A 15,345-nucleotide genomic window follows, 5' to 3' on the forward strand; every position below is an offset into this window, starting at 1 on the left:
CAGCTGCTAACTGGGCGGCCGGTGGTCTTAGCGTCAGCTGCTCATGTGGGAGACCATTCATTTGTTTACGGATCAAATACATTTGAATCGATTCAGTTTGATTTCTTATCCCAGCTCGATGACATATGTCCTTAGTGATAGGTAATATAACATGATTGTCGTCTCCATGGCAACCTTTGATGTGACTTCTACTCTCTTTCCAGATGGAGCAGAAGTCCCGCCCCCCAGTAGCTAGTGGCTACGCCCCCAAAGCGTTTCATGTGGAGGACACGCCCGTCTGCTTCTCCAGGAACTCGTCGCTCAGCTCTCTAAGTATCGACTCAGAGGACGACCTCCTCCAGGAGTGTATCAGCTCTGCCATGCCCAAGAAAAAGAAGAAAGCTGCTTCGCTCCCCGCCCCCGCCACCATCACCACACCTCTTCCTGTCCCAAAAGCCGAGGACAGCACTCTGGATGACGACGAGCCTTCAGCAAGAAGCCCCACCTCCCCTGACTCCGAGTCATTTGATTGGAAGGCCATCCAGGAGGGCGCTAACTCCATCGTCAGCAGCCTGAATGCCGCCGCCGCTTCATCGCTGTCCCGCCAGCCGTCATCAGACTCCGACTCAGTCCTGTCCCTGAAGTCTGTGGGCTCGCCTTTCCACATGCCCTTAGTTAATCACAACGCAGAGGAAGAGGAGGAGCCAGATAGGGAAGAGACGAAGCGTGGCGCCCGGATCCTGAAGCCCGGCGAGCGTAGCACGCTGGATGCCAAGAAGAAGGACGAGGAAGATGAGGAGGAGGAGGCCAAGGCAGTCAGGGGCGGGAAGAAGGTGTACCGAAGCCTGATCACTGGTAAGCCCAGGGCGGAGCCTGCCGCCAGGGGGCGGAGCAAACCCAGAGCCACCGCCATGGCCAAGCCTCCGGGAGCCAACGATGGTGGCGACAGGGGTATCGCGTCCTCCCGAGACTCCACACCCTCTCGTTCTGTGACAGCAGTCAATCAGAAAGCAGGAAAGGTGTCGCAGCTGCCGCGCACTGCATCTCCAGGAAGCGCATCATCGGCGTCCGCCTCAAGACCCGCCAAACCGGCCACAGCACCGAAGAGCAGCAGCCTACCGAGGAGCGAGTCGGCCTCTAGGGTTGGCGCCAAGAAGACCAGGTCGGAGCCTGAGAGGGTGAGGGCGGACCCCGAGAAGCCAGTGCTCGTACGCCAGTCGACTTTTATCAAAGAGGCTCCGAGTCCCACACTGAAGAGGAAGCTGGAGGAGTCTTCATCAGGGGCAGCGGCACAGGAGTCGCTGTCCAGCCCCGACACACCTCTGCCGCCATCAGTCCGGAGGCACGATGTGAACCGCTCCCACTCCGAGAGCCCATCACGCACACAGGAAGTGACCTCATCGCGCTTGAGCCGCACGGGCACCTGGAAGAGGGAGAACAGCTGCGGCGCAGCCGGTACAGGTGGCGGGAAACACTCCACATCTCTGCCGCGTGTCGGCACATGGAAGAGGACAGGAAGCTCATCATCTGTGCTGTCAGCGTCATCGGAGTCCAGCGAGAAGGGGCGGAGCGAGGAGGATGGCGCTGTGAGGTCGAAGGGAACATGGCGAAAGGCCAAGAGCGGTGAGTTGGCAGCCGGCCGATCCGAGGATGTCTGGGTCCGGCTAGAGGACTGTCCCGTCAACAACCCGCGCTCGCCATCTTCCTGTTCAGCTCGCTCGCCCAATGCCCCGCCTGTCATCGACAGCCCCGCCCCCTCCAGGATCCTGTCTTCTTCCTCTTCTTCCTCCTCCAACCTGAACCTCCGGCGGAGCTGCGAGAGCCTGGACGACAAGCCGCCACCGCCAGAACGCCAGCAGCAGAGAAGTCAGCAGCGCAGCGGCGCCTTGGCGGCCCGTGTCAGCCCCTTCAACTACACGCCAAGCCCGAGGAAGAGCAGCGTAGATGCTGGCTCCACCCCCACACCACCGGCCACCAGCACATCGACCACGCCCACACGACCTTCGCTCATCCCTACGCCCGTCACCAAGAAAAGAGAGCCAAAGGCCGGAGACGGCGGCGATCGCGGGTCCTACATCGTAACTTCAGTCTGAAAACATGGAAACAGGAAGCTGGACTGATGGTGACAGGAAGCTCCGCCCCGTCACCCCCTGTGCCTGATTGGTTCCTCCCTGAAACAACTTTTTATGTTTTTATACCACTAATGATCTGTAGCGCTTAGCTCTGCCCCCTGCATGGCCCCGCCCCCTAACAATGTTACCATAGTAACATGAAGATGATGATGATGATGATGATGGTGTTTCTGTAAGGTCTTCAGTCCTCTTCTGGGTTCTGGTTCTGAACCAGTTTCTAGGTCTGGTCACAGAACGAGAACTAGTTTTCTGGAGGAACTTCCTGCTCCGTCGCCGTGGAAACGAGTAACACTGTAAACTGTAAGTTATTGCTGTAAAACATTTTAACTCTGAAGCACATAATTTAAACTCTGATCAATAAAGTTCTACACTCTGATGCATCTGAGTCGGGGTCCGGGTCTGGGTGTAGGTCCACATTTCCCTAAAGGTTTTTTTTAACCAGAACCGGGCCGGTCAAATTAACCATCTTATACCGGGCGGGTCAGATTAACCGCATCGAACCGTGCGGGTCAGATTAACTGCATCGAACCGGGCGGGTCAGATTAACCGAATCGAACCCGGCTAGTCAGATTAACCGCATCGAACCGGGCCGGTCAAATTAACCATCTTATACCGGGCGGGTCAGATTAACTGCATCGAACTGGGCGGGTCAGATTAACCGAATCGAACTGGGCCTGTCAAATTAACCATCTTATACCGGGCGGGTCAGATTAACCGCATCGAACTGGGCGGATCAGATTAACCGCATCGAACCCGGCGGGTCAGATTAACCGCATCGAACCCGGCGGGTCAGATTAACCGCATCGAACCGGGCGGGTCAGATTAACTGCATCGAACCGTGCGGGTCAGATTAACTGCATCGAACCGGGCGGGTCAGATTAACCGAATCGAACCCGGCTAGTCAGATTAACCGAATCGAACTGGGCCTGTCAAATTAACCATCTTATACCGGGCGGGTCAGATTAACCGCATCGAACCGGGCGGATCAGATTAACCGCATCGAACCCGGCGGGTCAGATTAACCGCATCGAACCCGGCGGGTCAGATTAACCGAATCGAACCCGGCGGGTCAGATTAACCGCATCGAACCAGGCGGGTCAGATTAACCGAATCGAACCGGGCGGGTCAGATTAACTGCATCGAACTGGGCGGGTCAGATTAACCGAATCGAACTGGGCCTGTCAAATTAACCATCTTATACCGGGCGGGTCAGATTAACCGCATCGAACCGGGCGGGTCAGATTAACCGCATCGAACCCGGCGGGTCAGATTAACCGCATCGAACCCGGCGGGTCAGATTAACCGAATCGAACCCGGCGGGTCAGATTAACCGCATCGAACCGGGCGGGTCAGATTAACCGCATCGAACCGGGCGGGTCAGATTAACCGAATCGAACCGGGCGGGTCAGATTAACCGAATCGAACCGGGCGGGTCAGATTAACCGAATCGAACCGGGCGGGTCAGATTAACCGCATCGAACCCGGCGGGTCAGATTAACCGCATCGAACCGGGCGGGTCAGATTAACCGAATCGAACCGGGCGGGTCAGATTAACCTCTGGTGAACAAAGTGCTGTACAAGACAAAACAAGGCAACAATAAAAAAAAAGCATTAAAACTCAGAAGAGATAAAGTACACTTTAATATACATACATTTAGAAAAGGGAAGTCTTAAACAGCCGAGGAAAAGGTGCGTTCACGTCCCTTCGTATGCGTTGGTGGGCGGGGTTTCTATACCTGCTTAGCGAGGATCCGCCCACCTGAATCTGGAGGGAGGGGCTGTGGGGTGATTGAGAAGCACCAGTATGGCTCTAATAATGAAAAACAAAATCTGGTTTAATCTGTAGGGGGCGCTATGAGCCGTTTTTTTTACCCACAAAACCCAGTTCTTTACAGAAATTTAAAAACTACTAATTTTATCAACAGTACAGGTGGCTTTCATCGTTTACAGCTCAAAGAGCACATTTCAGGGTGCACTACCCCGTTAATGATTTAAAATCATCTGATCTGTACAGATCTGATTTTAAAGGAAAAAGCTCCGTCACCACTGCCTTTAATCCGGTTCTGGGAACTGGGAGCAACTGGTTCCTGGACCTCAGGACTGACGGGACTGTGGAAGGTTAAAAGCTCTGCTTGGTGAGGTGGTGCTGTGATATATAGAGGTAGTGCACCCTGTGTACACACACACACACACACACACACAGCTGGACATGAGTACCAGGGTAATGGAGGCCCAGGTCTACCACACCAGACAGCAAGATCCTGGCAGAAAAAGAATCCATGGGACACCAAAACCAAGTAGCCGGCATCGTGTACAGAAACATCTGGACAGAATATGGACTGAAGACCCCTGGGTCACGATGGAAACACCTCCCAAGGTGGTGGAGAACTAGCTCTATATATATATATATATATATACATATATATAAACATTGTTATTCATTTACTCATTTACATTTTATCCTCATATTCTAGTGACATTTATTAGGCTCTGTTTTTAATTACATGATACAAGATGGCGGCGCGCATGGATGCGGCGGCTTATGGCTCCCCATTCCAGTGCTCTTTTCTCTTTCTTTTTCTGTCGTTTTTCTTTCTTTTGTGCACGACTGGTCATGCGAACATCCCGTACACCCGCCAGATGCTTTTGGATATCGGAAACCAACACCAGATATCTATTTTGAGTGACTTTCACCACACGCACAACATTCCAGACGACATAGCGAGACCACCGGACTCTCCGTGGATTGTTATCGGGTCTGGAAGGCGGAGCAGACGGAGGAGGGAGAGGAAGCAGAAGCGGGGCTGCAGGTCTGGCATTATGCTACGGCTAAGAAAACAACCTCACAAGCCACCTCTTCCGAGCCTGTATCGCTCCAACGCCAGATCCCTGGTACATAAAACGGGCGACCTGGAATTACTACTCGCTGGAAACCGCTATGTCCGGGATTGTTGTGTACTGATTATCACTGAAACCTGGCTTCACCCGGACATACCCAATGCTAGCGTGCAGCTAGCAGGCCGAACTCTGCTACGCTGGGACAGGACAGAGGACTCTGGTAAGAGCAGAGGAGGGGCGCTCTGTATCTATGTGCACGACAACTGGTGTAACAACGGGACAATCATAGACCAACACTGTTGTCCGGACATAGAGTACATGTCTGTTAGATGTCGGCCTTTTTTTCTGCCGAGAGAGCTGACTGTTGTTATCGTCACAGCTGTGTATATTTCACCCGACGCCAGTGTAAACACGGCGCTCTCTCTCTTGCTAAACACCATAAACGAAAAACAGCGGGCCCATCCCAACGATGTTCACATTATTGCAGGGGACTTTAATAAGGCCAACTTAAAGACTGTACTCCCGAAGTTCTACCAGCATGTTAAGTGTGCTACAAGGGGGGAGAACACCCTGGATCATGTCTACACTAACACCAAGCATGCATACAGGGCCGTACTCCTCCCCCACCTCGGACAGTCAGACCATCTTTCCCTCCTGCTTCCCTCAGCCTACACCCCCCTCAGACGTAGGAACAGGCCCACCACAAAAACTGTAGCAACCTGGCCTGAAGATGCCCTCGCCAAACTCCAAAACTGTTTCCAACAGACAGACTGGGACATGTTTGAACAACAGGAGCTGGAGACACTTACAGGAACGGTACTGGACTATATTCAGTTCTGCATCGGGAATGTGACTGTGGACAAAACCATCAGGGCTTTCCCTAACCAGAAACCCTGGATGACCAGCCAGGTCCGTGCACTCCTCAGAGCCCGGGACGCTGCCTTCAGGTCAGGGGACAGAGCACTGTATAGTGCTGCTCGAGCTGACCTGAAAAGAGGCATAAAAAGAGCCAAGGCGGACCACAGGATGCGCATAGAGTCCCACCTGTCCAGCAACAACACTCGGGAGGTGTGGCGGGGCATACAGGACATCACCAACTTCAGAGGTTGTGATGTGTCGACAGCAGATCAGAGTGCAACACTGGCAGAGGAGCTAAACTGCTTCTTTGCCCGGTTTGAATCACAGCAGCATGCACCTGCTCCAACCATGCCCCCACCCCCACCAACACCCACACCCCCATCTGGCTCCCACACCACCCCACTCACCATCCAGGAGCACGATGTCAGACGGGTGCTCCTGGCAGTGAACACTAAGAAGGCTACTGGCCCAGACGGAGTACCGGGCGGGGTGCTCAGAGCGTGCGCCCACCAGCTCGCCCCCACCTTTACCAGGATCTTCAACCTCTCCCTGGATCAGGCAGTCATCCCACACTGCCTCAAATCCTCCATAATAGTCCCGGTGCCGAAGAAGTCTCCCATCACCAGCCTGAACGATTACCGACCGGTGGCCCTCACTCCGGTAATCATGAAGTGCTTTGAGAGACTTGTTCTTCAGCACATCAAGGACCATCTCCCCCCAGACTTCGACTCCCACCAGTTTGCATACCGCGCGAACAGATCCACTGAGGACGCCATAGCTGTAGCTCTTCACTCTGCGCTGAACCACCTGGAGCAGCAGCAGAGCTACGTCCGGATGCTCTTTGTGGATTACAGTTCTGCGTTCAACACAATAATCCCGGACAGATTATGCACAAAACTGGACACTGTTGGCCTCCCCCCTCTCACATGTGCCTGGATAAAGGACTTTCTAACAGACCGACCCCAGACTGTGAGACTAGGTCCCCACCTCTCCTCCACCCGCACGCTGAGCATCGGCTCCCCACAGGGCTGTGTGCTGAGCCCCCTCCTGTACTGCCTCTACACCCACGACTGCAGGCCGGCCCACAATGACAACCTCATCGTCAGGTTCGCTGACGACACTACAGTGGTCGGACTCATCTCTGGGGGTGATGAGGCTGCCTACAGGGAGGAGATCCTGAAGCTGGCTGCTTGGTGTTCTGAGAACAACCTCACTCTCAACACCAAGAAAACCAGGGAGATTATCATCGACTTCAGGAGGTTCAGCACAGACCCAGCCCCCCTCTACATAAACGGCGAGTGTGTGGAGAGGGTCCACACCATCAGGTTTCTTGGCGTCATCATCTCGGCCGACATCTCCTGGTCAGAGAACATCACGTCAATCACCAAGAAGGCTCAGCAGCGGCTACGCTTCCTGAGAGTCCTCAGGAAGCACAAACTAAACTCCAACCTGCTGCTGACCTTCTACCGCTCATCCATCGAGAGCCTGCTGACATACTGCATCACAGTATGGTACGGCAGCTGCACTGTAGCAGACAGGGAGAGGCTACAGAGAGTTGTAAAGACAGCACAGAAGATCATTGGCTGTCCTCTCCCCTCCCTGATGGACATTTACACCTCCCGCTGCCTCAGCAGGATAATCAGCAGAGCCAGAAACATCATAAATGACAGCTCCCACCCTGGCTCTGATCTGTTTGCCCTGCTACCTTCTGGGAGGCGCTACAGGTGCATCAGGACTAAAACAAACAGACTCAAAAACAGTTTCTTTCCAAAAGCAATAACTGCCCTAAACTCCTGTAGGAATTCAAATCTGAAATACTCTGGACACTAACTACATATGTGAAATACTTTCTGTCATGTGACATATACAACATATCATGATACGTGCAACAATACTCTGAATGTGCAATATATTTTCTGACATGAATATGTTTCAGTGCAATTTATATATTTTCAGCTCCAACACTATACACATGTATAGTATACAGGTATATACATCATACTTATATCTGCAAATAACTCGAATGTGCACATCTGTTTATTTCTGTAAATATTTTATACCTTAGATCTTTTATTTATTTATTTATCTTCTATACTGCTCTCTTTGCACTGACATTGGGGATGGCTTAATCTCATTGTATATGTGTATAATGACAATGAAAGGCATTCTATTCTATTCTATTCTAATTAATAGAGCTACATTATTATAGTGCTGCTGAGGTGAAACAGCTTAATTATTATTATTGCTTCACAGCTTACAGACAGTGTATTCACATGAGCAGGACACAAACCACACAGGGTTACCGAGTCCAACATTCACATATTGAGAAAATATCACAGGACCTTGAAACTGTTGTGGGTGTCCAGCAGTGGAAAGTTACTGAGAAGATAATTCAGAGTGTGTGTGTGATGAGGAAATATGCAGAAATAGGGAGGATAAAACTTGTTATCCAGATCTCACCCAAAGAGGACGTCTGACTGTAGGAAAGAAAACAGCCTGGGAAGAAAAGTGACGAAGAGGAGCGACACAGCTTGCAAAAATACACATTCACATGAACGCGCACAACATGCACGCACATAGACACATGCATTGTATCAGTATAAAATGAGGAGGATAACTTAGGTGGGCGGGTCTTTCTAGCTGAACCTGAGGACCCAGCAGCTAAAGCTAAGAACTGACCTCCTCTTAAGAGACTGTTTTCTTTCTTTTTGCTGGTTAAACAAAGAATTGTCCATTCTACTCAATCTCTGCTGGTTTCTGCTTTTCTTTAAAAAAAGAAAAACTCCTTCTGATGTCATTTTAACAGGTTGTGAAAAAATCGCAAACTTCAACACACACACACACACACATATATATATATGACACACACACACATATATATATATATATATATGTGTGTGTGTGTGTGTGTGTGTGTACTGTAATTGTATCTAGCTATCACTCCTACCTGCACGTACGACACAGCTTGAATGTACCTTTATTCTGAAGTTCCACACCGGAAGTAAGGCAGCGTTCAGATTTCCGGTGTGTGTGTGTGCCTCTCTCTCTCTCAGCTCGGCCTCTCTCTCTGATGGACGCCCAGAAGGTAAGAATCTGATCGATCGACCGATAATCAATAGCCTGATCAGAGGGTGAGAGACTATGACAGCACGTTGAGAGAGCGGCCCTGTTAGCATCAGCAGCTAGCTGTTAGCATCCCCTCTCTCTGATAGAGTCCGCACTACTATGAAGCGATCAGCTGTTTATTGATCCCTACTGATCAGCCGGCGGGGTCTCCATGGTAACCGCAGCAGTAGATTGAGCTGCAGCTTATTGACGTTACGGATCGATGCCGTATAGCTACAGTTCCTCTGACGGCTGCTAGAGGCTCCTGATCGATCAGATCGATTCATTAGTGATCAGATTAGAAGCTGCAGCTGTCATCCAGGTGGATGGCTACACCTGCTGGACAGACTCCGCCTACTGCTGCAGATAAAACTTGTTTAGTTAACTAAACTAAAGCCGTTGGTTACCGGCTTCAAGGCTGGTGTCAGGACGTCAAAGCTCTGCTATGATTGGCTGGAGGTCCTCAGGAAGCTCGTGAACGTCTGCTTTGCCTCACCGACGCTGCATGCTGCACCTGAACGCACCGCATCCTCTTCCCCGGTACAAGTGATGAAGGTCAGCTTTTCAGGTGATACCTGAAGCGACCTCACATGACCCTTCATAAACAGGCTTTTCCTTCACTTAATGAAGAGGTCCGTGAACGCACCACTGCGCGGTGACGCGTTCACTGACTGAGACGTAGTTCTGTAAATGCACCAACTCTGTTTTTACATAAAATTCTGTTAGAAAAAATAGAAAAGGAGGAAACGGTTGTTGTGAACTTTGTTTACTTGTTTACAGGAAGCCCTCCGTCGGATCATTAGCACATTGGCCAATAAGAACGAAGAGCTGCAGCTCTTCCTGGAATCGGTGGACGGCACGCTGTCAGGCCTGGAGGTCAGCAGCTTATTGGCTCTGGAGATGCAGTGGGAGGGGCTTTTAAAGTAGGCGGAGTCATCATGAACTGAGTAATGGCTTGTTAATTTTTTTCATCAGGAAGAGTCATGTAAGGTGATGTCAGAGCTGGGGGCGGAGCTTGAGCAGCTAAGCTCCGCCCTGGAGGAGAGAGGAGCCCAGCTGCGTGACATCATCAAGGAGGAGAAGCAGAGGAAGGAGGCGGAGCTTAAGGTGGTGTTTTCATGGTGTCATGAGTCTAAATAAAGAGAGTTCACATTTTTCTTGTTTACAAACACAGTCAGCTGACTTGTTGACTTCCTGTGTGATGTTTCAGCGGCAGCAGGTGGAGGGAAAGTTCGCTCTTCTGTCCTGTGAGGAGCTGCTCGAGTTCGCAAACCAAACGCTGACCGTCACCAACGAAGAAGAGTTCCTGACGGTACGCCGTCGGATGGCAAGTTTTCCAGTAAACAACGTAAACAACAGATGTTTACGCGTTTGTTTCTTTGTGTTTCAGGCCGCCAAACAGATCAAAGAGCGGTGAGCTGCGTCGTGGTTTTTCTGTTCAGCCATGTTGTTTTTCTCCTTGTTGATTTCATCTTTTTGTTTGTCTGATGTTTATCTTCTTATTGATTTTACACATTTCACACTAACAAATGTTTATTAAAGAAGCGCTGAAAGTTTTCATGTTAACCCCGCCCTTTCTAACACATTAACCCCGTCCCCTTTAACATGCCTCTTTAAAATGTATTGCACCCATCTAACACATTTACCCCGCCCCCTCTAACGCATTAACCCCGCCCATACTAACATGATAACCCCGCCCCCTCCCCTGGGACCCGCCTCCTGCCGTTGCCAGGGTAACAATGGCTCCTGCGTTCCGGCTAACGACACGTCCAGTGGTGTCGGAAAACATGTCCCAGTTTACCGTTGACTTCAGCAGTGAGAGGGCGGGGCTTCAGAGACTTCACTTCCTGCCAGGTCAGAGACCACGCCCACTCCACCTGTTTATCTCTGCATGTTGTTAGAAACAGAGTTTCCATGTCAGCCCAGTGTGACAGCCGTGTTTCCAGTTCCCAGAGCTCCAGAGATCGACGTCTCCAGCTGCGTCGTCCGTGACAACGCTGTGACCGTTGCCTGGCGACCCCTGGTGGAGTCGGATGGCGGCGGACCGGTGGAACGCTACGAGCTGGAATATCGGAAAACAGAGCGCAACAGCGCGCTGAGAGCCCTAGGAGAGGCATGCTGGGAAAAAATCTGCGATATCAGAGAGACACAGGTCACCGTCTCAGGTGAGTCGTCGGATCTGAACAGCAGAAGCACGTCAGGTGGATGTGATGTGGCTTTTCTGTTGCCTAGCAACATGTGTGTTCATGTTGCAGATCTGAAGTTTGATTCGCAGTTCGTCATCGTTCGAGTTCGAGCGAGAAACAAAGCGGCTGCTGGAGAGTTCTCTGAACCCGTCTCCCTGGAAACCAGAGGTAAACACACCGATCAATCGACCAATCCGAGCAAACACAGGTGTCTGAGTGACATTTTCTTCTTCTGGTGATTTCTGGCAGCGTTTAACTTCGGCTTCGACGCCACAACCGCTCATGCAGAGCTGAAGGTTCATGGCGACATGGTCACATGGGAGCCACAGGGGGTCAAAGGTCACGACGCACGGCTCAGGGGAAAGGAGAGTAAGAGCAGGTGAGGTGGCAGTGATGATGTCATCACAAAGGTCAGAGGTCAGCCGAGGGAACGCCTCACCCTCTCTGTGACTGAGTAACTGCAGCTGTGGTTTTGACCTTTTTGTCCCTCCTCAGTCTCCGTTCTTGGTCTTCTTCGAATTCCTCAGGTAGAAACTCGGTTTCCTAGCAACCACCAATCACTCTCCTCATCCACCATGTCTCGCGTCATGCAGCCAGTCACATCTCAGCTGACATGTTTTAATGAAATTCGTGGTTTGCTTCATCTCTGCTGCATCATCGTTTCGCCACGACCTCATTGGCTGTTCCACCTCATTGTTTATTCTTTAAGGCCTCCGGCTGTTTGTGAAAGTTTGTTTGTTTTGTTGTAGCAGGAGCGCCACTCCGTCACCCAATAAGACAGCAGGAAGTCGACCTGGACGCGATCGATTCGCCGGCGAATCATACACGGTGCTGGGTACGATGTTAGCATACACACAGTCATGTGATCTCTCTGGGAAAACACTGTAACTCAAATTTTATTTTGAAAAGCACTTCCTGTTGCTACAGCATCAATGTTTTTGATATGTCAATACTTCTGTCTCCTAGGCGACCAAGAAATGAGTAGTGGTTGCCACTACTGGGAGCTCCGCCCCCTGGCTGACTGGAAGTCATTCAGCGTAGGCGTGGCCTATCGCGGCAGCCTTGGCCGCTTTGACCAATTAGGAAAGAGCCCTGGTTCCTGGTGTCTGTACGCCAGCCAATGGCTGCAGAGCTCTCTCGCTGCCAAGCACAACAACCGAGCAAAGGCGCTGGATTGGCCGCTGCCGCAGCGAATTGGAATCTACTGCGACTACGACAACGGTACAAAGTACATTTTTATTCTGACTTCAGATTCAATTCGCTTAGATTTATTTAGTTTATATATATATATTTATTTAGTTTTATTTCTCTTTTAGTAAACTGGTTCAGTTTGATCCAGTTCTTTGTCATTAGATTCAAATTTCATTCAAAAAATACAAAAACCTCCATCAGAACCAGAACCAGGAGGGAAAGCCTCCTCCTCTTCCTCTCATCTCCTCCTCTTCCTCATCCAGCATGTTCTGTTTCAGGAGATCTTTTCTTCGTCGACGTCGATCGTCTTCGTCTTCTTCACTGTTTCAAAACAAGGTTTATCCATCCGCTCGTCCCTGCCTTCACTGTGAGCACTACACCTATACTGTACCAGTACTACACCTATACTGTACCAGTACTACACCTATACTGTACCATTACTACACCTATACTGTACCAGTACTACACCTATACTGTACCAGTACTACACCTATACTGTACCATTACTACACCTATACTGTACCATTACTACACCTATACTGTACCAGTACTACACCTATACTGTACCATTACTACACCTATACTGTACCAGTACTACACCTATACTGTACCAGTACTACACCTGTACTATACCAGTATTACACCTATACTGTACCAGTACTACACCTATACTGTACCATTACTACACCTATACTGTACCAGTACTACACCTATACTGTACCAGTACTACACCAGTACTATACCAGTACTACACCTATACTGTACCAGTACTACACCTATACTGTACCAGTACTACACCTGTACTATACTAGTACTACACCGGTACTATACCAGTACTACACCAGTACTATACCAGTAATACACCTATACTATACCGGTACTATACCAGTACTACACCTATACTATACTAGTTCTACACCTATACTATGTTAGTACTACACCAGTACTATACTAGTACTACACCTATACTATACTTGTACTACAGCAGTACTGTTCCAATACTACCCATGTACTGTGCCTTTGCTACACCAGTACTACTTGGGTACTACAACAGTTCTCCAGCAGTACTCCATTGGTAGTGTGACTAGTCCAGGTCTGGCTGGGTTCTGGTCTAAGGTTTGGTTACACGCTGAAGGTGTTCTTTGAGGACCTAAACCTTATTAACAGTTCCAGTTCCTGGTGGTCTGACCGGATCCAGTTGTTGGTACTCACTGTGGTTGTATTGTGTTTCAGGTGTGGTGTGGTGGTATCACCGTGACAACAGGAAGGCAGGTGCCGAGCTTCATGGGGAACTTCCTGTCGGCCAGTCAGAACCTCAGTAGCGTGTCCCAGTAAATGGATGGTGATTGGTCTGTTCTGATCAATCACTGATTGAAGTCTTGTTATAAAACTGTTTTTCTATTGATGAACTTGATCTGAATCCTGACAATCAATAACTTTGTCTTGTGTGTGTGCTAACACACATCCGGCACATATGGCTGGTGGCTATCAGCTGAGTGATGACATCACCACTGGTTTTTCCTCTGTTCCTTGCTATCGCCACATCGGACACCAACCAGCCAATCAGGATTGAGGCAGACACCAACCAGCCAATCAGGATTGAGGCAGACAACAACCAGCCAATCAGGATTGAGGCAGACAACAACCAGCCAATCAGGAGTGAGGCAGACAACAACCAGCCAATCAGGAGTGAGGCAGACACCAACCAGCCAATCAGGAGTGAGGCAAATACCAACCAGCCAATCAGGACTGAGGCAGACACCTAAAAAAAAGACGGAAACACCAAACTAATGAACGTCCGTGTAAACGTGAAGAAATAAATTTTAGTGTAAATATAAAATAAAAGTTTCACATTTTAAGAAATAAAATTTAGATGAAAATAATCTGAATGAAAACCTGAGAAAGAGAAATTTTTATTGTTATTTTGTTTATTTTCTGTCTTGGTAAACATCATCAGCTGATCAGTGTAAACATACGTTTATCTGTAAGCAGGTTTGATGCACATGATTATCTCCAAACAGGCTCCTGCCACTGCCACTGGTGACATCATCATGACGGGAAGTCATGACATCATTACTGATGTGTGAGTGCAGAAAATACAATGTCATCGATCATCAATCTGGCTCAGATCTTCGAGCTCATGTCGAGGCGTCCCCGAGCAAGACTCGAACCCCAAACTGCTCCTGACGGGTCGTGTTAGCGCCTCGCATGGCGGCTTCCTATCAGTGTGTGAGTGTGTGTGATGTATGAATACAGACCATTTTCCATAACCCTACTCTTCCCAGCTGGTTCATCAGCTGATCCGTGATGTTATCCTGGGTCAGACCGCTTTTTCCTCCCACACAAACATGGAATAAAAGCGGAATGACATCATTTTCTGGATTTTCTCTCCGCCAACAATCAGCGGCTTTTCCTGAAAATCCAGAAGTGTGAAAAACGATCAAAACGAGAAAGAAAAGTCCGACAGGAAGTTAGGTCTGGTAGGTCTGACCCAGGTCTGGTAGGTCTCAGGTGGTTGGACTCAGAGAAGCTCAGAACCCCAGGGACAGGTATAAGATATGTATTGTATAAAGTGAATGTTAAGATCTGGTCTCTCTCTCCGATCAGATGTCTGTGGACACACGAGACAGATGTAAGGAGGCAGGCAGCAGAAGAGGATATTCAGAGAATGTGAGGCTTCACGTACCAGCGGAGGTAAATCCGAGGTGTGGCAGAGTGTAGGATCCAGAGACTGGAGACCGCCGGGGTGCGGGAGGAAAACTGCTGAGCAAAGGAGATGTTAGTGGAGGAGTACAGGTTGCAGGTGGGGGCACCATACGAGGGTGACCACAGAGAAAGAATCTGTGGGTTCCCATTGGGGGCGGATAGATTAAGTCCATGATCCAAAATCCAATCCTGTTAAACAAAGCCAGAGGTCAGAGAGCCAGGTGATCCAAAAACAACCAAAGCAGAAGGGGGGCAGGCAGAGACAGGCTGGATAAAACAGGCAGGGTAAAACAGGCTGGATAAAACAGGCTGGATAAAACAGGCAGGGTAAAACAGGCAGGGTAAAACAG

General features: G+C 49.8%; 2 protein-coding genes across 7 annotated transcripts in view; both read left to right on the forward strand.

Moving 5' to 3' along the window:
- apc (APC regulator of WNT signaling pathway) overlaps nucleotides 1–2,487 on the forward strand; it is a 32,211-nt gene extending 29,724 nt beyond the window's left edge. For all 4 annotated transcript variants that reach the window (XM_041970029.1, XM_041970027.1, XM_041970028.1 and 1 more), the window contains exon 18: nucleotides 204–2,487. In XM_041970029.1, coding sequence (XP_041825963.1) covers nucleotides 204–2,072 — 1,869 coding nt within the window. In that variant the 3' untranslated portion in view covers nucleotides 2,073–2,487. The remainder of the gene's footprint in view (nucleotides 1–203) is intronic.
- Nucleotides 2,488–8,690: 6,203 nt separating this feature from the next.
- Nucleotides 8,691–13,872, forward strand: fsd1l (fibronectin type III and SPRY domain containing 1-like). 3 transcript variants are annotated; one of them, XM_041970047.1, is made up of 13 exons: nucleotides 8,691–8,892; nucleotides 9,693–9,788; nucleotides 9,888–10,019; nucleotides 10,123–10,224; nucleotides 10,303–10,325; nucleotides 10,645–10,766; nucleotides 10,859–11,077; nucleotides 11,168–11,266; nucleotides 11,348–11,477; nucleotides 11,851–11,933; nucleotides 12,065–12,319; nucleotides 12,568–12,656; nucleotides 13,523–13,872. In XM_041970047.1, the coding sequence occupies exons 1-13, from the start codon at nucleotides 8,878–8,880 to the stop codon at nucleotides 13,622–13,624; spliced, it is 1,467 nt and encodes a 488-aa protein (XP_041825981.1). In that variant the 5' UTR covers nucleotides 8,691–8,877; the 3' UTR covers nucleotides 13,625–13,872. The 3 variants fall into 3 exon arrangements, with proteins under 3 accessions (XP_041825981.1, XP_041825980.1, XP_041825982.1); XM_041970046.1 differs by having other exon boundaries at nucleotides 8,692–8,892; nucleotides 11,848–11,933; XM_041970048.1 differs by lacking the exon at nucleotides 8,691–8,892 and adding an exon at nucleotides 8,915–9,467 and having other exon boundaries at nucleotides 11,848–11,933.
- Nucleotides 13,873–15,345: the final 1,473 nt, after the last annotated feature.

Source organism: Melanotaenia boesemani, chromosome 19, assembly GCF_017639745.1.
Source record: "Melanotaenia boesemani isolate fMelBoe1 chromosome 19, fMelBoe1.pri, whole genome shotgun sequence".
Classification (NCBI taxonomy): Eukaryota; Metazoa; Chordata; class Actinopteri; order Atheriniformes; family Melanotaeniidae; genus Melanotaenia; species Melanotaenia boesemani.